Source organism: Acartia tonsa, chromosome 12 (genome assembly GCF_053477335.1).
Source record: "Acartia tonsa isolate MP-2025a chromosome 12, ASM5347733v1, whole genome shotgun sequence".
NCBI lineage: Eukaryota > Metazoa > Arthropoda > Copepoda > Calanoida > Acartiidae > Acartia > Acartia tonsa.
This window is the reverse complement of record NC_137271.1, coordinates 17100265-17123226: the sequence shown is the minus strand read 5'-3', so window position 1 is coordinate 17123226 and position 22962 is coordinate 17100265. Positions and strand designations below refer to the sequence as shown.

At 41.6% G+C, this 22962-nt stretch overlaps 2 protein-coding genes across 3 annotated transcripts in view; one reads left to right on the top strand and one right to left on the bottom strand.

Annotated features, from left to right (window-relative positions):
* Window positions 1–21646, top strand: part of LOC145334785 (uncharacterized) — a 29411-nt gene extending 7765 nt beyond the window's left edge. Inside the window, exons 12-19 of one of the 2 annotated variants that reach the window (XM_080180388.1) lie at window positions 421–487; window positions 830–904; window positions 1786–1885; window positions 2458–2526; window positions 19569–19653; window positions 20134–20179; window positions 20507–20601; window positions 20962–21646. In XM_080180388.1, the coding sequence (XP_080036514.1) occupies window positions 421–487; window positions 830–904; window positions 1786–1885; window positions 2458–2526; window positions 19569–19653; window positions 20134–20179; window positions 20507–20601; window positions 20962–20992 (568 nt within the window). In that variant the 3' untranslated portion in view covers window positions 20993–21646. Of the gene's footprint in view, window positions 1–420; window positions 488–829; window positions 905–1785; window positions 1886–2457; window positions 2527–19431; window positions 19517–19568; window positions 19654–20133; window positions 20180–20506; window positions 20602–20961 lie in introns of both variants that reach the window. The other variant, XM_080180389.1, reaches the window with a different exon arrangement.
* Window positions 17230–19374, bottom strand: LOC145333695 (uncharacterized). Its single transcript, XM_080178904.1, has 2 exons — window positions 18759–19374; window positions 17230–18264 (listed from the first exon to the last, which is right to left on the bottom strand). Exon 2 carries the CDS (start codon window positions 18243–18245, stop codon window positions 17250–17252), a length of 996 nt encoding a protein of 331 aa, XP_080035030.1. The 5' UTR covers window positions 18246–18264; window positions 18759–19374; the 3' UTR covers window positions 17230–17249.
* Window positions 21647–22962: the final 1316 nt, after the last annotated feature.

Here is a 22962-nt window from a genome sequence, read left to right as displayed (position 1 = left end):
AAAACTAATATTAATTTTATGATTTTATATTGTTATTCCTAAAAAATTGTCTGTAATATGAGGCTATACATGATTTTTTCAGTATGGCTAAGAAAACCAGATCTAATCCAGTTGTTAATCGGTTTCAAAGCAAAAGTATGTTTTTGTACATTAGGGTTTTTTCATGTGTTAGTAACAGAATGTTAGTATTAAATAATCACTTTACAATCTTGAATGAGGATTCCTATACTGTAAAAATGTTAATATTTTTTGTTAAACAAATTCAAAAATAAATAAATCACAATGAAAATATGGCTACATTGATATCTATAGTCTAATAATATCTTTATATAAAAGAATAAATTAAAAGGGCCATACTTTGAGTAAGAAGTTTCTCTAGTTTTATGTGTTCCAAAAACAAGCAAATTTTATCATGGAAGGTGTTTCAATTTCATTCAACTGTTTCCTTTTCTTTAATGCTCAAATTTCTGATCTTTGCTTCAAAAAGGTAATCCAAATTTCAAAAGTATAAAAATGTTCATGTTTAAAATATCATTATGCTTCCTAAACACTTGAAATTGTTTGTACAAAAACAGTTGAAAAAATACTTCACAACCACTTGAAATGGACTTTACAGGACCAGTTGAAAAATACTTCACATCCACTTGAAATGAGCTTTAAGATAACAGTTGAAAAATACTTCCTAATCACTTGAAATGGACTTTACAGGACCAGTTGAAAAATACTTGACAAACACTTGAAATAGGCTTTAAAAAAAACAGTTAAAATATACTACACAATCACTTGAAATGTTCTTTGGCGCAGCTATAATATAATTTATTGTTATCAGGGATTCACGGTCAGCCAAGTTGCGGATATAATCACGATTAGTGGAGGAATTGGAATTGGTTTCAGGTTCTTGCAGGTCATACTTTACCTATGATAAGATTAACTAAACAATTGTTTCCAAAAGTAAATAAATCACAATGCACAGGATGCCAGCAAACCTGGCAGGGTCATCCAGGTAAAGAGCAAAAATATTTTTTTGACTTAAACAAAGCATTTTATCCTACCAAAATACTAAATTATCCTCTAGTAGAACATTCTCATATGAAATACAGGTGTTCAAGTCAATTTCAGGTTCCAGGTATGATCCTGCAGGTCCTGATCCTCCAGGTCTCCAGAAATCTTTAAATGGCTCCTGTGGCCGCAATTTTTGACTTAGAGACTTCAAATTTTAAACTTAAGCTTTTCTTACATGTCTACATAACGTATTAAAATTTCATAAAGATCCGCTGTCGTTTTCCCGCCGACCGCCGACTGCGGCGGCTGGCAGCTGCCAAGTACAGCTGCGGCCGCTGAAATTTATGTTTTGATATTATTTAAATAAAGATAAACATTTTCTGTAAACACATTGTTCTTCTAGCTTCAAAAATAAGAAAATTACAGCCGTTTGAAATTTTTCAGTAAAAAAGGACCTAAAAACAAAGGTTGTTAAATAAAGGGGTGAAGGAAGCGAAAATTGACTTTGACTCACTTAAGGTCGGAAATTCATTATCAAACAGGGAACTTGCACAAAATTTTTTAGCCCTCTAGCTTTAATAAGAACTGAGAAAATAGGGGGGGGGGGGCGTTGAACGCCTCCCCCCTCCCGACTGATTAAGGTGCGGCAAGGGGCCAGACTGGACTAAATTTAAAATAGATGATAATATTTCAGAAATTTTAAACATGTTCCTTTATCAATAGCTGTGAAAATACTTTTTCATTGTACTAAAAAACTTAAGTTTATATAATTTCAATATTTAGGGCGTGATTGCAGATTTACCGTGCATAACCAAACGTGTAAAGAAGCCTAAAACCTTTCTTTTTCTGATCGCCTCAGCAACCTTTTCGGCCTCCCTTTATGGTAAGAATAGATATATTATTACTTGGATGTTGCTTTTCATGTACTCTAATAAAGTAATACTCGCATCTGGCTAAAATAACGACGTCCCCCACTATCCACTTCTAATCCTTCTCCTCCCCTCTTACTGGATGAGCGAACTGACTAATAAATGAGGACCTTATTTGCAACCTAAATTGACGACAAATATTCCCTCTTTTGCTCTATTAGAATTTTTGTCTTTCATATCCTATCATATACAAGATCTCATTAACCACTGAACTGATGAAGTTCGTTATTTCAGGAAAGCTTCACATAGTTCCAAAGATGAATTTCATATTTCAATTTATCTCTTAGGATGGTTTTAGACTATTTTTCTATTTTCTATCTGTCTCTCGAAGAGCAATATAAGAATAAATGTATAAGTTTAGATGTATAACCCAGATAACTACCTGACCCAAGCAGTGGGGACTTTTTTCGTCTGTAGTAAATTGATTTTGCTTTTTTGTAGCGACTTGGTTGTGTTTACATTTCCGAAAGTCAGCTCGAGTCCCCCTCTATTATTTTACTTTAATTAAGCAAGAATGAATGTTTAGGGTTGACACAGATTTGGACTTATGATCTAGTGATGGTGTTTATAATTTTATCTCAAATTGGTATAGCAGGTACTTCAAATTACCAGGGATATAAAGGGATAAGACCATGGCCAATAAATTGATGTGCTCCCCAATGATGATTCATAACATTACCCATTCCTGACAAATTACAGTTTGATTAAGATTAAGATTAACCCAAAAAATGAGGGGTGGGGAAATATTAACCCCCTACCCTCCTCTGTTTCTTATGTCTCATTTTGTGTGCTAAAGCTGTTGGCGCCATTGATTGTCGTTATTAAAGGACTCGACAGCCGTCTATAAGCCTCAGGGAAATACACCTTTTACAATTCTAAAAATCAAATGGAAGTTTCAACCTGACCCTAATATGGCCATCCCATTTTTCAAAAATAAATTTCAAAGCATCCAAACGGGATAAATTTGATGATTAGCCGCGGCTGCTTAGCCCTGCTGTATCATGTACTAATTAGACGCAATTGGAAATTGTACTTTTCTGGTTTATTTTATTCCACAATACTTGTGTGGTATCCGCCGAGGATAAATGGCAGACACCGGAGTTCAATTAGATTACGGCAGTGTGACAGACGTGGACACCTTACTATAGAGAAGCTACGCTTCTCTAGCATTCACTAGATAATGATCAACATCTATTTCAGTTGTCACTTTATTGAAGGTTTAAAGGATACTAAAGCTATATACAACAAACAATGAATACATGGATAGGAATAAATAATCATAACATAAAAGCATTATAACACATATACAATAGTCAGTTTGGGCAATAATGATCCCCCATCCCTGGAAAGGGTGGGGGAGAATTAAGAATACAGTTAACCATAATAAACATGACAGATTCAATCATTAATTTTAAGCATAGGGAGGGGGTCGTCAGACCCCTTCCCCAGGACTCGGGGGAGGGCCATTGACCCTCCACCGAACCCCAGTTCAGGGGTGCCATAGGCATGGCTCACGGTTGCCGAATACCACAACTCTCCCCTCGGAAGGCTGGGAGAGGGTTTCCCTACCAGACTTCCGACAGTGGTTGAGGCCTTCGGTCCGCTCCTTAGGGCTAAGATATATACAAACGATAATGATTCAATGGAATCCTAGTGGTGAGTGTTTTCTCAGGGTTGATGGGCTCCCAACGTGGGATAGAAGGCAGAGGCTGGCTTTGGTTGGACACGTTGTTCGGCGCCGGCAGGTGTCAGGTTGGCAGGTGGCACCGTTGTTGCTGGAACGGTCAGCAGTGGGGCCTGCTGGTTGTTGTTGGCAGCGGCTGGGGCGCTGGCTGCCAGGTTGATCGTCTGGGCAGCGGCCTGTCCTCCTGAGGGGCCGCGGGGTCTGCCAGAGGGCGGTCCTGGCCTACCTGGGCGGTCATGCCCGCTATCAGCTGATTGCATAGACACCATTTCCTCGGCTGCTTCCCTGCCGATGGGAATGGCATCCCAGTCTACTGAAAAGTCCCGGGACTTGGCATGGGTGAGCCTGGCTCTAGCCAGAGCTTTCCTATACAAAGCTGGATGGTACAGGAACACTTGTGACATCGCATTCAGGGCTGCTCGGACGCCTCCTTGTGCTGCTGCCAGAGAAATGATGGTTAGGTCCCCCAGCAGTTTGAGGATCAACAACAGCAAGCACAGTATGGCTGCGCCATCTCCCCACTCGTGGATAGCTTGTCTAAATCCAGCCCAGACATCCAGGGCGGCCTCTCCTTCCTCCGCCAGTCGGTCAATGTTGTAGGACACTATCCCATGGTCTCCTGTGGCCGAACAGCTGCCTTGCTGAACGCAGGAGCCATAGGATAGGCCGGTCAGCATGGCGCTCTTGTATGCTGGGAACGCCAGCAGTTGTTGCCAGTCGTTCAACTCAGCCTGCGAATACAAGCCCCCTGAACTGAAGTCATCTAAGGGCTCTGTCAACAATTGCTTAGGCGTATCCAGCGGGGGTGGCCTCTTCTTAGGAGCGGGGGTTAACTCTATCCAGCCTTCCTCCGCGTGCACAGTCAGGGGGTATGTGGAGGAGCAGGGAATCTTGGTGGCGTGGCCGCTATATACTCGTGTCACAGCGTCTACAAATCCTGTGGGTTCTACTGGCACTTTGTCCCAACACTCCTTGTGTTCGCGGACAACGTATTTATGGCGTTGGCAGGTCAGCTGCAGCAGGATGTCTCCCCTCAGTACCGAGAACGTGCTCCCCTGGACACGCACCGGGTGGGCCGGGTCTAGTTGCTGGAGCTTCCAGCAGTTGGCCGCTACTTCTTCTGCTGCTGTGCTTTTCATGTGCGTTTCCAGGGTAAACCCAATATAACCTGCATGTATTTGGGCTTGTAGGGGGACGTCAACATCCCTAGCCGACACTCTGGGCAGCGCAGCCGCGGCTGGGTCAGCTGCCACGAACAACGCTGGATGGTTGGTGGCATGGGCCTCGAAGTCGCAGTTCACAATCGAGGTGGGGTTGGTCATGTTGATGAAAAACTGGGCCTGATGGTCAACCAGGTATGCATCCATCACTAGGCTGGGCTGGAGGCTGCGGATCAGCCTCAAGGGGCAATCTCTCCCCAGGTGGTCCCACATGTAGGTTGCTTCCCCAGTGATGCAGGACAGCTCAGAATGGGGACACTCCAGGGTCAGGTGGTCAGATTGGGACTCCACCCGTCCATCCTCTACCACGTAGGTCTCTTCCTTGACCAGCAGCCGTCGTTCCTGGAGCACTAATTCATTGCGGTACAGCTGGCCCTCGAAGTGGACGTCCTCCCCTTCACAACCCACCCCCTCGGGGCTGTTGACGAGGGCGCCCACCATGTCGATGGTGAAGAACAGGGGATGGTTCAGCTGGAACGTCAGTGGCTGGGTCTTGCCTGGCAGCGTGTAGACTCGGTTCCTGGCCAGGTCTCGGCACGCTTCTGGGTCTATCTTGGTTGGCCTCATGAGGGTGGGGACCGAGGTCACCTTGAGGTGACCCCATACCCCACACCTGAATGTCCACTGGGACACGGTGAGCTGGCAACTGTACCCGGTTGTTTCCCTCACCTTGACCTGCTGCAGGACGTGCACTTCATGGCCCAGGGGCACCTCCTGGTGTAGGGGCTCCGTGTTACACATCTTTTCTTTATTGTAGGATGTGACATGGGTGGGGTTGGCACAGTCCCATCCCACCAGGACGTAGCTGGTTGTAGGCCACACGGCTGCCAGCAGGAGGCCCCACAGGACCATCCACCAATGGGAGAGACTTCCAGGCAACCATCTACCTTGCACATGCGGCTGGGGATCTTCAGCTCTGGTCACGGCTGCTTCTTGTGGCTGGACACGGCTGGGCTGCTCCTGGCTAGATACAAGTTTCCATTGAGCGTTATCTTTGTGCGGCCGGGGCACCCCGATACCCTCCCCAATGACAGACTGGCAAGCGACTGGCGCTTGCCTGGGTGTCGGCTCCCCTAGCCCCAAGTGCTCCCTTCCCTTGTCCAAGGCATGCCCAGTGGCATGGGGCTGAAGTGCATGTAGCACAGGCTCGCCCTTACTCACTTCCCTCCCCTGCCCTAGGAACTCAGGTGCATGTGGCACAGGCAAGTCCTTATTTTCCCAAATTTCAATCTCCCCAGCCTCTGGTGCAGGGGGCACAGGCAAGGCTGGGGTTTTACAATAGCTTGGATACAACACATTTAACAAATTCAACTTATCCTGGTGTTGGGCAGCTGGGTTCCTTCGGCTGGCAGGGGGCTCTGGATGGCATGTAGCTGGGCTCTCCCTGCAGGCTGGTGGCGCTGGTTGACTGGGGGTGACGGGTGTCACCCCTTCCTCTGGGACTGCTGGCTCGTTCCCGGACTCAGGTCTCTCGGTGGCGGCGACGGTTGTCGCCCCAGACATCAGGTTGGAGGCTGGCTCGTTCCAGGATCCAGGTATCTCGGTGGTGGCGACGGTTGTCGCCCCAGGCACCAGGTGGGAGGCGCTGGATAGCACCCCCCCGTCATCCCAGGTGGCGACGCCGGGTGGCGTCCCATACATCGATGCTGAGGCGCTGGCTAGCGCCTCCTGCCTCTCTCGTTCAGCGGCCGCCAGGGCCTCCCCGTACACCGTCTCAGGGACGCTGGATAGCGCCCCTCCACTCTTGCTGGGTAGGCTCAGTCGGACAGGTTCCATCATGTTGAGGCTAAAAGGCTGGGGCCTCAGAATCTCTGGCTCGGCGATGTTGTTGGGTTGTATCAGCTCTGGCCCCAGGTGGTTGAGGCTGAAGCCTAGGCCAACCCGGTTGGGTTCAGCCGCGCCGCCCAGTACGTTGATCCTAGCGGGGACAGTCCCAAACTGCGGCATCCCATCGGCTCGGTCCGCAGCTTTGGGGGCGGCTGCTTGCTGTGGTGGTGCTGGGGGCGCGCTCCCTTCCATGTGGGCCACTCTGCTGGGCTTCCCTGGAGGGGCGCCCTTATCGGCGGTGCGCCTGCGGCTGGCTACCTGGGCCCAGTCAGCTCTACAATCGGCCGCCGTGTGACCGTCATAGTGGCAACGCTCACACTTGGCAGAACGGTCACGGCGTGGCTGGGTGCATCTCTCCTCTAGGCTAACTTCCACAGGCGTTGGGCAGTCTCGAGCTCGGTGGCCTCTCCCCTGGCAGCGGAAGCAGCGACCTGGAACCTTGTCATCTGGAGCGACCTTCCCCATCTGGTGGAGACCCGGAGCCAAGGCGCCAATCTCCATTGGCTCCGAATCATCATACTGGGGCAACTGGATGCTGGCGGATCCAGTCAGCCCATCAGTAGAGTCTACTAGGCACACACCTTCTTTCAGTTGCTTTGTGATCATGGTGACGGTAAACATGGCCTTACGAGTGTACTCAGGTACACTCGTAATTTCATGTCCCATCATGATGCGTTTTACATTGGCGTTACGAATTCCACGATTTAATTCGTCCACCAACAACTCAAGATCCTCATGGCTGTAGGCGTCCCGATACAGGGCACATTTAGTGGATATGTACGCCTGTATCGGTTCTGTCGAGTGTTGCTTGTAATCCCTAAACGCTTGTTTAAGCGTTTGGGATTCAAAAGCAGGACGAAATAGCATTTCACACTCGGCCTTGACCTGCTCGTAGGTCAAGGCTTGGCCTGCCTCGCCAAACAGATGGGACGCCATTTCCGCTGCTTGCCCTACCAGTGACAGTAGGAGGGCGTTGCGGCGGTTGAGGGAATCATGAGGTGGCACGCGGTAAGCCGCCCATGACATCTCGAGTCTGCGGATATGTGATGACCAGGATTGCTTGGGCGGCCCTCTATACTCCGGCAGATTGCTCAGCATCAGCTTGCGGTACTCGGCTGGGGCCGGCTGAGGGTCATCCTGGAGCCATCCTGGGGCTTGATCACCTCCTGGGGCTTGCGGCTGGTCCATCGGGTCAACGGTTCAACGGCGGGGCACCAAGTTATACAGTACTAAAAATGAATGGTTTGTCACTTGAGGCGTTCTAGCCTAACAGCCAACACTGTTTGTATCACTAGGTTGGTAGTTTAGTTGCAAAGGTATAACTTAGCTGTACTTATCACTAGTTAGGTGCTGAGGTGGTAGGGTAGGCTGGTAGGGGTAGATAGATGTTGAGGGTCTGAACTGCTGTCAGGAACTGATTGGGTTTTCCTTTATCACACTGGAGCTAGAAGGAGAGAAGCTTGTAATTCTTTATTTGCTCAAAATACCCCTGTTAAATGCTATGGAGTAGCTCCGCTCCGGTGTGTGTGTGTGTGTGTGTGTGTGCGTGAAATCTCCTGGCCTTGCAACGCGCGTACGCACCGTCAAATCCGCGCACACGGGGAAAACGCGCTCTTATCCCTCAACTCGCTCTCTCATTGGTCCGCTTTGTCCGTTGAATTTATGATATTTTCCGCACTTTGTTGCGCTACCCGTGAATGGCGCTCTGTGTTCCCGGTCGCTAGCCCCACACTACAGACGGACTTAGGCTAGTGTGGGTAGGAAGGGGGAAGCGCGTGAGGGGACGGGGGTAACTCCGTCCATTCCCCCTGTGAGGGAGGGGTAACTGTGTGCTGGTGTAATAGTGCCTTTTCTTCTTAATCCTAGGCTTATCTATTATATCACCCTGATTGTATTTGCCTTCAATGGAGAGGGGCTCCTCCCTTTCCCTTGGAATAAGGGGTGTATTGTTGTTGTGCTGTAGGCTTGAGGTGATTTGATTGTATATCAGGGTCTTTATTATATTACATCTAGCTTCTATTTTTGTCCTTATCACAATTGCATAACAGATTTGTTTACTAACCCTGTTCTATTTTTAGCTGTTATCACAATACACAATAAATCCAAGCCTGTTCTATTTTTAGCTTTATCACAACACAACAATTTGTTTGCCAAGCTTTGCTCATAAATCTATTGTTTAGCCATCACACCAGGGTGGTAATCCCTGCAATGTGACATAATATCTGTTTTTCTAGATGGGTGGCTGCGTTGTAGCCTCTCAGGATACTTGGAGTTGACGTAGTTTTTCTCTGTTCTGGTGCACTACACTCGTATGTTGGCTCGCAGCTTGCAGCTATGTGGCGTGTTTCAGCCTATCGGCGGCAGGGAATGTCCCGTCCTGCTAGCGCCGCTGATCCAAATCCGGCTGATGGCGGCAGGGAATGTCCCGTCCTGCTAGCGCCACTGGTTCAGATCCTGCTATTTCTTGCAGTAAAGTTGGCCTATTTTCAGCCGTTTACACTTATTTGGCTTGTTTCAGCCGGTCCGCAGGCCTGTTTCAGCCCTTTGGGCGCTCAATTCTCCGCTAGATATCGGCGCTGCTCGCGGTTCTTCGTCAAATTTCGCTGTCTCGCTTCCACAACTGCCGGATGCAGAGTTAAACTTTGCTGTCCAGGGTGGGTAATTCAGGTTGCTTGCGTCAGTTTTGCCAGTTTCACTGCTGGGAGTACCTTAGCCTCAGATGCGCGTCTGCTCTACACTTGTGGTTCGCCGTAATCTCACACAGCTGTCACCAAAAGTTGTGGTATCCGCCGAGGATAAATGGCAGACACCGGAGTTCAATTAGATTACGGCAGTGTGACAGACGTGGACACCTTACTATAGAGAAGCTACGCTTCTCTAGCATTCACTAGATAATGATCAACATCTATTTCAGTTGTCACTTTATTGAAGGTTTAAAGGATACTAAAGCTATATACAACAAACAATGAATACATGGATAGGAATAAATAATCATAACATAAAAGCATTATAACACATATACAATAGTCAGTTTGGGCAATAATGATCCCCCATCCCTGGAAAGGGTGGGGGAGAATTAAGAATACAGTTAACCATAATAAACATGACAGATTCAATCATTAATTTTAAGCATAGGGAGGGGGTCGTCAGACCCCTTCCCCAGGACTCGGGGGAGGGCCATTGACCCTCCACCGAACCCCAGTTCAGGGGTGCCATAGGCATGGCTCACGGTTGCCGAATACCACACTTGCATGCAAATATTGATTGATTAGTCATCAAGTTGCAGAAAAAAAAACATTTTTATATTATGAAAAAAGTATTAAACATCCCATAACAGCAAATAATATATGTGTCTAAGCCTTTAAGTTCCAGTTACTGTATGATACTGTAGGTCCTGAATCTCCAGGTGTGCATAAAATTTTGACTGCATCTTTAATTTAGAAATTTCAAATATTAAACTTAGATTTATGTGTCTACATGGTATATATAAATTTCCGATTGCTACACAAACCTGTACTGACCAATAAAAACACAAACACACACATATTCCAATGTTAAAACTTAAGTTAAGTTTTGATTTAGATAAGATAAGATAAGATAAGATTTATTTTCCTCAAAGGTACAACATATTTTATTAGATATATATTATAAATTATGTTACTATGCTTGATTTGTTTGATTCATCTGGTTTGTTGTGTTTGGTGCAGGTTAGATAATAATATACATAATAACAATTATTAAGTACCTAGCATGGAATTGGCCGAACTTCATCTCCACCTAGTTACCAGGCCAGTTTAAATTGAATGGAGACAATATTTTACAATAAAAATTCCATGCAACATTGTACCAGATAGTTGGCATAACCCTTTAAGGGTTGTGGAGCCACTGGTGTACTTTGACGCTTGCCAAGCCGATACAATGTTATATGTGCAAATAAATAATAATCTTAACAATGAAACAATATCTTGCTGTGTATTTCAGACATCCTCCTACTATCAGTTGCAACTTCTCCAAGCGTGAATTCGGAACAATTAAGGAACCAAAACCTCCATAAGGAGTCGCTATTCCCGTTGAGATCCCTTTTCAGCTCCAAATAGACAGTTTCCTTTATATCAAATTATTTTCATTATAGAGTGGAGTTTTGTCCGGGTTTTAAGGACATCTCCACACCAATAATTACAGGATAACGGCAAATTTCGCGATAACACTTGGTCCAATCCAAAAAATCCAAAAAAAAACCAAAGAAAAGTCCAAAAAAGGACAAGAATACCCTAATAATAATCATATCGTGTACTTAAGTGAACAAGGTGTAATGGTTGGTTTCGATTCCTACGGAATCTGATTTTTATTTTTGAGAATGGATATAAAAAATCCTAAGAATAGGTCATATGCGATTCCTACGGAATCTGATTTTGGTATTTTGATAATGGGAGTGTGTCCCTAAATATGTATGGTTCGATTCCTCCGGAATCTGATTTTTGTGTTTTGAGAACTGGTCACAGCATGGCTGTGAATGGGGCAACAAAATGGGAGAGGAAGAGGGGGGGGGGGAGGGGGTTTTAAGGGAAGGCGAAAACGTATCATTAATCCATTGATTCCACCCCTTTTTGAAGGTAAAAGGGTGAAAGTGGGTCATGTTAAAAAAGACTGTGGCGTGCTATTGCGCGCGTAATTTGGTTATAGCTTTGCTTTAGTGAGGTTTAAATCTTACTATTGTTTAGACACGAAATGTTCGGAGAGGAAGAATACCAACAAATGTGGCAGCCGCTACGCAATAGATTGACAATAACATATGAACGACTTCTCAATATAGTTAATGGTGACAATGTCAGTGACGAAGTACGTCGTGAGGTAGCCCGTCTTCTATACCAACAGGGTTATTTAGAAACCGAGTTGGCCCTCACACTATACAACCCAAACAAGGACATGGAGTTTCATGAAGCTAAATTGGGTGAAATTGCTGAGCGGATAACTGCTCAAGAGGGGGCCTGTCTCCAGCTATAGTTCCAGAAGTTGGCCATTTCCGGTTTGAACCAGTTACGGTCAAGTTCTCTACGACTTTATATACAAGATATCCGCAAAAATATCCGCAAAAACACCCGCGGAAATGTCCACATGATGTTCACAAAAATCAACAAAAATCAACAATGAATCAACAGAAAAAAACTGCAAAAAGTTACTGATATGGCTATTGAAATATAAAATTGTTTTTGAAGAATAATACAGTTTAGTTTTATCCAAAAAAGTAAAAGTATTAAAATATCATAAATTATCATAAATTCATTGATTTGTTTAATAAATCCTAGATATCTTGCTATGAACTTTTATTTTTTATGAAGGATGTATAGAGTAATAGGATGTCTGTTAATATTTCGCTATGGATTAATTTTCATTAGCATAAAAAAAAGTGAAGTGAGAAACTGGTTAAAATAAGGGAGATGGGTCAGGGAATTCAACAGGTTAGGGGGAGGAGGGGGGGAAAAAACTAGAAGGGGAGTGGTGGGTGGTTTGTGCGCGGCCGTGACTTCCAGCTAGACAGACGGAGCGGCGCCTATCGTTTGGTATATACTGGGGGGGAGAAAAATAGGGGGAGGGGGGAAGAGTGGTTTTCCGGTAAAGCACGGCAGAATAAAGCAAAAGAATAAAGCAAAAGAGGGGGCGGGGGGGAGACAATTGGTTGTAAAGCATAGGGGGAATACGCGGGAAATCGGAAGTAGGGAAAGTTATTTATTAATTAATAAGTTAAATTAAGATTGAATAATGTATGGTATTAAGACACAAGGGGGGTATAAATATGGGGGTGGGTAGGGTCAAAGTTCAATTGTCTCAGAAATGTCAGATCAAGAAGAGGAAGTTGGACAAGGCCAAGGTGCTTTACCGGATGGGGCGCCGGAAGTTCCGGAGGAGGCTGGAGGAGAAGAAGATGTTCCCCTCCAAGACCAGGTGCAGGAGCTCATCGCCATGTTGAACTCAAGCGATGAAATCGATGATCCTGCACCCGTGCACGGCGTCCAGCAGCTGCTGAACCTCGCGGCAGTGCCTGATCTACTCCCATTTCCGGGGGTAGACAGGCGCTGTCTGGACCTCTGGTTTATGGTCAAGAGGAGGTTAATGGGCGTCGTGTACGAGGGCGACAGACTTATGTGGAGGAGATTCCGCCAAGATGCCATCGATGAGGAGATCCTCCGCATGATGTACTCCAACTATGGGTTAGTCGTGAGGCTAATTTCAGTAATGCCCACGTACGCCCGCTCCTTCCAGGCCAACATGGATTCCATCGCCACCATGGACCGCTTGGTCACCGTCCAGCAGGACCTTGTGGAGGAGCTCCTCCAACAGGAACCCGACGACGTCGATGACTCCAGCGACTACGACGAGTAGATGGCTATGCCCACTACATGAGCTTAACCAGTCCAGTCAGCGATAGTCATATATTAAACAAAATTTTCGATATCTAAATTTGAATAAATAAATATATTTTTGGTCAAAATTATGAAAAAACTTTGTTATTTTTTTATTAGATAAAATAGAGGTAGAGGTTGCGCGATTCGTTAGTTGCTTGATAAAAAATATATAATATAATAGAAGAAGTCAAAGTCAAAATATAAAATGTAAAATGAATAAAGTGGATAAGAAACAAACTATGCTAAAGCTACTCTATACATAGGTATGTATGTCGGTTCCTACGGAACCTACTCGTTGAGATTTGAGGTTAAAGAAATGCTGTTTTATTATTTTTTTGGTATAGAAATTAAGTGCTTACAAAAAGTCGAGGGCTAAAGATACGAATAGAAACTTAGTTAGAACAAAAAATTGTTAAATAGAGGAAGAGAAAAAATAAAGTATTTGCTTTTTTTTTAAGAAAGTAAGTAATAAGTAAGTAAAATATCTTTCTTGAGAATAATTTTATTATCAATCAGTTTAATTTCAAAAATAAAATATTTGCTTTTTTAAAATATTTGCTTTTTTAAAACTCAATCTTGTTTAGGTAATAAGTAAAACATTTTTTCTTAAAAATATTTTTATTATCAATTAGTTTAATTTCAAGTGGAAGGTTGTTGAATATAGTTGGGAAAGAGTTAAGAGGGGCGTGCAGGAGAAAGTTTCTATTGGTGCCCGGTTCGTAAGCAAAGTTGTTCCTGTTCCTAGTGCCATACGTATGTCTGTCTTGAACAAAATTCCAGGTGTTTTCGAAAATTTTGGGAAAATTGCCTAATTTATAGGCGTGCATAAATTTACAAACATTGAATTCAATTAACAGGTTAAATGGAAGTATGCCATTAGATTTAAAGAATTCAGCTGTGTGAGCTCTGCTAGGTAAATTTTCGATTATTCTAATGGCTTGCTTCTGCAACTTAATGATTGGTGCTAACAGATACATAGGACAGGCAGTGAACAGGAGACAACAATATTCGATATTCGACTTAATATAAGAAGAATAGAGTAGCTTTAAGTGTTTCTTGTCCAACAAATGACGCATTACTTTCATACTATAAATTATTTTAGAGACTTTGCTATAGACTTTTTCAAGATGATAAGAAAACTTCATTTTCTCGTCCAATTGAATTCCCAAGTGTTTGATACTACCCTCATTGGTACCGCTCACAAGATCCAACTTAGTGATTTTTGACTCATCATTTTCGTTATGATTATTCATGTTTACATAGACTTCAAAGTTGGTCTTAGCGGCGAGCTCAGCGGGGGTGAGTATCTCACGGGGGGAGGAAAAGACCATACATTTGGTCTTGCGGGGGTGAATAAGAAGTTTATTGGCATTGTACCATTGGGTCAGTCTGGGGACAAGCTCCTTTGCAAGGTTGATCAATTGTATAATATTCTGCTTTTCAATGAAGCCCACTGCGTCATCAGCAAAGAGATTGATTAGGATCTCTTCACTGCATGAAACAAGGTCATTGATAAAAATCAAAAAAAGAATTGGTCCCAGGACTGACCCCTGAAGTACGCCAATGATAATGAATTCAATTGTGGAGGAGAAAAGGCCCTTAAAATATACACGCTGTTTCCTATTTGCATAATAACTACGGAACCAATCAAGTGCAACCCCCCTTATCCCTGAATTCTCCAGTTTGCTAAAAAGGATGTCCCTATTTATCATGTCGAAACACTTCCTTATGTCCAAAAATATGGCCATACAGGAAGTGTCTCGACTGAGTGCTTGGGTGATCAATGTGCTTAAGTTCAATACATTGTGAAAGGTTGAGATTCCTTTCATGAAGCCAAACTGGCGGTTGCTAAAAAAAGACCGATCTTCCAAGAACTTAACCAGCGTTTCACAGACATATTTTTCAATGGGCTTGGAAAAGTTGTCAATGAGTGAAATTCCTCGATGATTATCTGCCTCGCTGAGTGAACCTGATTTGTGAAGGACAACTATTTTGGAAGTTTTCATTTTTTCAGGAAAAGTGCCATTTTGAAGTGATAAATTATAAACATGTGTTAAGGGAGTGGCAATGGTATCAGCACAGCGAGACAGAACATACATCGAGACATCATTTATGTCTGTGGAACGCTTAGGTTTAATACTACGAATGATATTAATAACCTTGAAGGGGTACAATGGCTCAAAGAAGAGGGAATCTTGACATGGGGGTGGTAAATATTCAAAGAAATTTTTGGGGGTGGAAGGAATTTCAGGCCTTAGGGAAGACCCAATCTGACTAAAATAACGATTAAATTCATTAGCTATTTCTTGGTCATTTTCAATTTTGTTTGGGCCTACTTGAAGGTATGTGCACTCAGGGGAAGATTTACTAAACCCAATGACTTCCTTTAGGGTTTTCCAGAGTTTTTTCCCATCCCCGTTTGCATCTCTTATTTGTTGTCTGTAATATTCAATCTTTGCTCTTCTCACTTGCCTATTGTAATTATTCCTATAGACATTGTAAATACTTTCATTTTCAATTGTTTTGTCTTTTAAAAAGTTGCTGTACAAAATATCTCTATGCAATCTACAACGCAATAAAAAGTCTGACATGAAAGGCTGCTGAGGCTGGGTACGTTTGTTTTTTCGTTTTTTTCTAACTGGACACTTTTCATTATAAAGTCTCAAAAAGGTTGAAATAAAGTTATCATAAGCAATGTTTGTGTTGTCTTGGTTTAAAACGTGATTCCAGTTAGTGTGGTAGAGTGCATAGTTTAAGGCATCAAAGTTTTCATCATTCAATTCTCTTTTTTCAAAGAAATCTGGAGGTTTGGGTTTATTTACTCTGTCTATTCGGAATGAATTAATAATTGGCAAGTGATCGGAGATTTTTGAAGTTAAGACAAAGGAAGACATTAGGTTTTGAATAAAGTTACCTACCCCGAATAAATCAAGAAGGGTTGCAGTGGTTCTAGTTACTCTAGTAGCTCTGGTAACGGTATTTATGATACCGTTAAAGGAAAAAGACTCAATAATTCTCATGGAGTTGCTATTTATATTATTTATTTTGAAAAGATCAAAATTGAAATCTCCTACAATGAAGTATGGTATGCTTAAAGCTGCTATTCTATCAATCAGGTCCAAAAAAAGTTCAAAAAATTCTTCTATTTCAGCACTACTCTGATTGGGTGGCCGATAACAGTTTAGTAAGCAAAACTTTAGTCCATTGTGGGAAATTTTTAAGCAAATAGATTCAAGAATATTTTCTTTAAATGAAAATTTATCAAATAGTTTATCTACTTTATAATATTTGCTTACTAGAATACCCACCCCTCCCCCCCTACTTTTTGTGCGGAGTTTAACATGCCAATCGTAATTATTAATTCCATAGCAATCCATATTTACATCCTTATTCAGCCATAATTCTTGAAAACACAGAACATTTAAGTGGATATCATGTTGTCTAAAGAAGTCTACAGTGGAGACAATATCATTGTATTTAGAATGTAATGACTGACAATTAATACTAAAAATATTGAGAAGGTTTTCATTGAATGTTTTCAGTTTCTGTACGATACCTTGTTCACTTGAAAAAACGCAATTTATTCCGAATTCGTTCTCAAAATCGTTAAAGTAGTCGCCGTAAATCGGATTCATAAGATTTAGACCAATGTTATCGTTTAAGTTACCGTAATCCTGGTTAATCTGATCATTAGGGAGGTTTGTCATAGCAGAGCTGGTCCAGGAGCACCGCAGGAGGAATCGTCTTAACATCAAGTATGGACATCTGAAACACAGTAGATATTAGTGGACAAATAAAAATAGGTAATATACAATATATTATCGTTAAAGCGAAAAAAATTACCATATTTACTATGGTTATTCCGATAGCGTTTAGTTTATGTGTGTGTTGGGGGTGGCAACACATTTCAAGCTAGTTTAGTTCCCCCTACTCATTTTCATACAAGTTCCAAGTATTTTATATGCTAATCAGCAGAAAAATAAGAAAAATAGATTGAAATTAATATGCTATGTTGGCGTTCTAACAAGTTGGGTAATATTTAATATTAATATTATAATAATATAGAGTTTACGTGGATATAAACATTAAGTTTTTCGAAATAAATCACTTTGTAAATGAATTTAAAAATGATGATAATAATTTTGTTAAGTACCTTTTTTTCCGACGTATAAGATACTTAACCTCATGATGTGATTACCGCCTTTGTAGCTTTGCTTTGCTTAGCTTTGTTGGCGGTGTCTCTAGCTTTGGCCCTCGTGGCCACAGGATCAGAAGGTGCTGAGTCAACGACAGGGGCAACAGGTACAGAAGGTGCTGAGTCAACGACAGGGGCAACAGGTACGGAAGGTGCTGAGTCAACGACAGGTGTAGATGCGGCAGATGCGGCAGACGTGGCGGCAAGTGCGGCGGTGTGTGTGGCGGTAGGTACGGCAATAGATGCCGCAGGTACGGCGACAGACACGGCGGCAAGTGCGGCAGACGTGGCGGCAGATGCGGCGGCGGTCACGGCGGCAGGTGCGGCGGTGAGCGCGGCGGCAGGTGCGGCAGTGAAATCAGCTGTAGCGGCGGCTGCGGATGCGACGGCGGCAGGTACTGACTGTGTGGGCTGTGCGGCTGGTGCAACGGCTGTATGTGCGGCGGTTGCGACGGTTGCGGCAGAGTCTATGGGAGGGAACACAGCTAGGTCCCCAAGAGCTGGGGCAGGGGCAGACGTTAAATTATGTTGAATCGTGCTGGAAGGGTGGGCTGTGATCGTACTAAACTGTCTTGGGAAGTCATCCTCTGTTAAGTCAGCCTGATTAGAGAAGAATGTTTTCCTTTCCTCAGGCGCTAGCTTGTTGAAACAAAGGATAGGCGGTGCCTCTGACAGAAAAAAATCCTCGCTTCCAGGTATGGGTTGGGCCATTTCCTTCAGGTCTTTGCCAAACGGGTTAAGGCAGCGTATCCAGCGGCTGCCGTTCTTGAGCTGAAATTGGACATGTTGGCCAGCGACTTTGGCCCTCGAAATCTGGTTTGTGGCATACACAAAGGTCATGGTCTTCCTGTTGAGGTCGGACATATCTTGCTTCGCCTGGACTAACCTATTGGGGAAGAACGGGACCGGTGACGCGTTGTTCCTGGGATTGAACCTCTTGATCTCGGCGTTGTAACGGTCAAGCACAGCCTTCTTATTGTTCATCCACGCGTCGAGGTAGGATCTAGACATAAAACGAAAAATAAAAACGGGGATCTGGCCCTTTGTATATGGGAGCATATGGGCACGCTCGACGATATCACAAAAATGTGAGGGAATATATTCTAATTCTCCACGTTTAAGAGCGGCTTCAAGGGTGGGCCTTATAATGTTTCTAAATATGATAAACTCTGTAATATTTTCACGGCTCCACGGCTGCTGAAAATTCACTATTCTACAACTCCAATCGCGGCACCTTTGCTCTCTTATCGAGTTTTGTAGAAGTTGAAATTTGACGAAATTTTCTCTCGACGATTCAATAGAGTTTAAATAGTCTTTTTGTTGTGTAATCGTGGTCCTAATCGCTTTTTGTTCACTTGCAACAGATTTAGCATCTACGAAATTTTCTATACCTTCGATAGATTGAATTTTAACATTTAAATCTGAGACTCTCAATTTAATATCGTTTATTTCGGTTTTATGACTGGCAAAAGTACTATGAATAAGCTCATCCCTTACCTTAGCTATATTCGCATCGTATTCTTTAAACTTAACATCCAAAGCAGCGTCCAAATTTGTTTTAAACTTTGACCAATATTCTGGGTTGTCACACGTACTACAGGCCATGATGAAGTGAAGATGGCGGAACCGAGGGTGCTGAGTGAGTGTGGGTCAGCTGACCAATGGTGGGACGCGAAAAAATGTTAGCCAATGGGAGAGCTTATTTGTCGGGAGTACTTTGCGCCGGTAAAAATGTTGCCAGACCGATAAATTATCATAAAATTATCAAAAAAAAATTTGAGAGTGTTTTCACCAAAAATTGTTCATTAAGTTAAAGCGATTAGGTTACACATAAGTTAAAAAAAAACTTTTTAATTCATTAATGTTTTATTTTCACTTTTTTTGTGTTAACAATTGACCGATACGTTAACACATACACATTGCCAGGCCTAAATACGAGGTGCCCTCTGGCTACAGTGTCTTCCCTTTCCTCCAACTGCGGAGTGACCACGGGCAGTGGGGAGAGGGGAACTAGTTGAGAGAGAGGGGGAAGGTAGAACTGAGCTTAACACATGGGGTAGGGCGGGGGAGAGCTTGCTAAATGCGTGTGCTCAGCCCGACTCTCTGAACTAAACTAAACTAAACTAAACTAAAATTTACTTGGATGTAATCATCCTTGTTGTCTATTCAGGTGCGTATACCCTTGGACCTTTGATCATGCGCGACTACTATCCCTCAAACTTGCCATCAGCCATCGGGCTATGCAACATCGTGCGGTAAGACTCATAGATTGCATGTACAAATAAATGCATGCTGCGTTGCTTTTAGGCGCTTCCGTGTTTGGACCCTTGTTAATGACTGAATATTATCCCAAGTATTTGGCCTCGGCTATGGGAATTTGTAATGTGCTCAGGTAAAACTTAAATTTTTGTTATATAAAACATTTGCAACAATGCGAAAATGCCAAAATAAGTGCGTAAAAATAACTTAATAAGCACAGGGTTTGAAAAATTGCAAGCTTCGTTTGGATTTTACATTTACTGGTTTATTTTTCTACTTAAACAATTGAAAGTTTAATTTGTATTGTATGACGTCATTTTTTAATTAGGCACTTTAAGCTGCTTCTAAATTTTGTGTTCTTTTTGCCGTTTTAAATATTAGTATCGATTTCTATTATTTAAAGGAGTAAGTTTTTTTTGTCTGTTCCGAAGGATCTCACTAGCTGCTGGACAAATATGGTCATCTTTTATAATGAAGCTTCTCATAGGTCCTGGGAAGGTTTAGAACTATTTTGGGGAAGGGATTATTTACCGTATTGTACCAGCTCTTAATTCCCCAGGGGAATATAACGCCTTGACAAGATTTTAATATTCTTATGATTATTATTTTTTAGGGCTGCTTGTGCTTTCCTTCTGGGTCCTATAATTGGGGTCCTCAAGGTAACAGTTTTAACATCCTAATCTTTATATAAAAGTAACAGGATCTTTGTCTGTCAATCCGGGAGGGATGGGACATTTGGGCTGTTTTTTACGCTAGTCCAAAAGTTTTATAATCTCGTTTTTTTATTCCTCAGCTTAACAACTTTGTGTAATTTTATTTAATTTTGATCGTTGGTTGAGTGTCTAAACGTTAATTGTAATCTACAGAAGGGATAACTTTGTGTATCACAATTGGGAATATACATAAATTTTTCGGCAATTTTCTTACTGATTTAGATCCCATTAAAAAGCTAAAGATATATCTAATAAATTGTGATTTTTTTGTAGGATAATTCAGAAAATTCTACACCCATGTTGATATTTCTTGCCACCTTCCTATTGGTTGTTTCTTTTATTTGGATGCTAGAGCGAATCTTCTCAAAGTCAGTAATAGCTAATAATTTTAAAAAAGAGCTTTTCTATAATTAGGTAAAGCTGTCCGTCCGTAAGGGTTGGCTCTTTATGCCACAGTCGCTTTGCATGTCAAGAACAAAAGGATCAACCCAAGAAGGACTTTTATGTAACTTTGTTTTTGTAAGATTGAGTTTTGTTAATAAGATTTTTTCCTGTATGACTTCGAAACCAATTAATATCCACTGGATTCGAACCAGTTTTCAGCAATAATGAAAAATAATGTAAGCCTGGGTCTAATTAATCTTTTTATAGCTTTTAGTTATACTATTCGCGGAAAGCTGTCTATAATACAATGATATAAAAACTATTCTAAAATTGCTATTTTTAAGGTCACCAGTAGAAGAAAAACCAACAGCTTGAAAAGAAAACGCAGACAAATAGTCTTAAAAAGTATTTTTCAAATTGTCAAAAAATGCATAAATATTTTTAGCACAGCTAACCTTTATTTTGCTGCTTAAATTGATATGTTAATACTTGGATGTTGTACCAAAATTTTCATGTACTCTCAAAAGTTATACTCACAGCTGGCTTCCCTTCCCTCCTAATGGATGAAAGAACTTACCAATAAATGAGGTTCATATTAACAAGCTAAATTGACTAAAAAAATTTCCCTGTCAATATATCCACGTATATCCTATATCCATTGGCTGACTGTCCATCTTGACGTAATGGTAATTAAGATAAAAATAACTGTGGTGGATTTACACACGAATTTGAAATTACAGACTAATGCAAACACACACACACACACACACTCAATTAGTCTCCTTTGCTTGCCTTTTATTGGTATTCTTTAATCTTTTTTATGTACCAAAGGTTACATTTTTATTTCTTTTTCTTTGTGCTTTTTATGGACATAAAAGTCTTTAAAAATCATTGTTATATTAAAATGGGGTATTCCAAAACAAAAAACTGGAGAGGAATATCATTCTCATTTAAACAAAAACTCATTTTTATGCTAAAATGTTGTTTAATTTTGGTTTTTAATTTTCATTTTTTCCCGAGGTAGTCATTTTTTTCTCCGAGGTAATTATGCTTTCTTTTAGTAATTAATAAAAAAATCTAAAATGTTCAAAAAAAATGTTAAATCTTCAAAAAAAAGTTCTAAAATCTTCTAAAAATATTTTCTCAGATTTTCATATAAATATGACTGTATACTTATAGACATGTTGCCCTTTATATCATTTTTTTGTGTACTAAAGTTTACAATGTTTAAAGATGTATAATTTTTTTTGTTGTGTTATTTATGGACATAAATAGTCTTTAAAAAATCATTTTTATTTTGAAATGTGACTTTTAATCTTACAAAACCATAAGTTTTCTTATTTTATATTAATATATTTTGTTTTATGATGGGTTACTAAAATCAAGTAAATGTTTTTGGGTTGTAAATATGAAAAAAATATAGACTGTCAAAACGGGATCAAATCAAATATACAATAATTTTTTTGAATTATAATAATTCAGGGTGTTTTGTGTGAGTTTAAGCTTAAGGTCTCGCTAAACGCTGGACCCATATTTTTAAATTTAGAGTGTAGCTTCTCATAGGTCCTGGGAAGGTTTATAAATCACACATAGAAAAATGTCCCCATCCCAAACATTTTTTTACTTTTTCTTTTTGAAATTAAAAATGGGGGGCAGGGTGTACTTGTCCACCCCACCTGGAGGCCTCTTCATAAAATAATACGTCCTTCCTATTTCTGATTTGATCTTAAAATTGTGCTTTATATATGTATATATTATGTTTATAAATTTTTTATATAGTTTTAAAATATATAAATTGTTACCTAAAACTTTAAAAATCTTAAATTATTTGAAGTAAAATGTTTAAAAAAGAAAGAGAAAAAAAACTCATATCGTACCTAGCGGCACTTTTTGGTAGCAAAGCTACTCTATAATTTTCTTTGTTTAAAGACAATTGGAAAAAGAATTATTCATCATACCTGTTTTAATCTGTCATTTTTCTTACTTTCACTTTTTTTCTCACTTTGTCTCCTTTTTCTCTCTCTCTCTCTCTCTCTCTCTCTGTCTCGCTCCCTCAATTTATCTATCTATCTCTGTTTCTGTCTCACTTGGTCTTCTCTCTATCTATCTATATCTCCTTCTATGTCTCTCTCTCTCTCTCTCTCTCTCTCTCTCTCTCTCTCTCTCTCTCTCTCTCTCTCTCTCTCTCTCTCTCTCTCTCTCTCTCTCTCTCTCTCTCTCTATCTCTATCTCTCTCTCTCTCTCTCTCTCTCTATCTCTCTCTATCTCTCTCTCTGTGTGTGTCTCTCTCTCTCTCTCTTGTAATACAGTATCTCCGTCTTTATTTCGATTGCTCTTAAAGATTA

Excerpts from the sequence above, each read along its gene's own strand:
- LOC145333695 (XM_080178904.1), bottom strand. The coding sequence starts at position 18,245 with ATGAACAATAAGAAGGCTGTGCTTGACCGTTACAACGCCGAGATCAAG.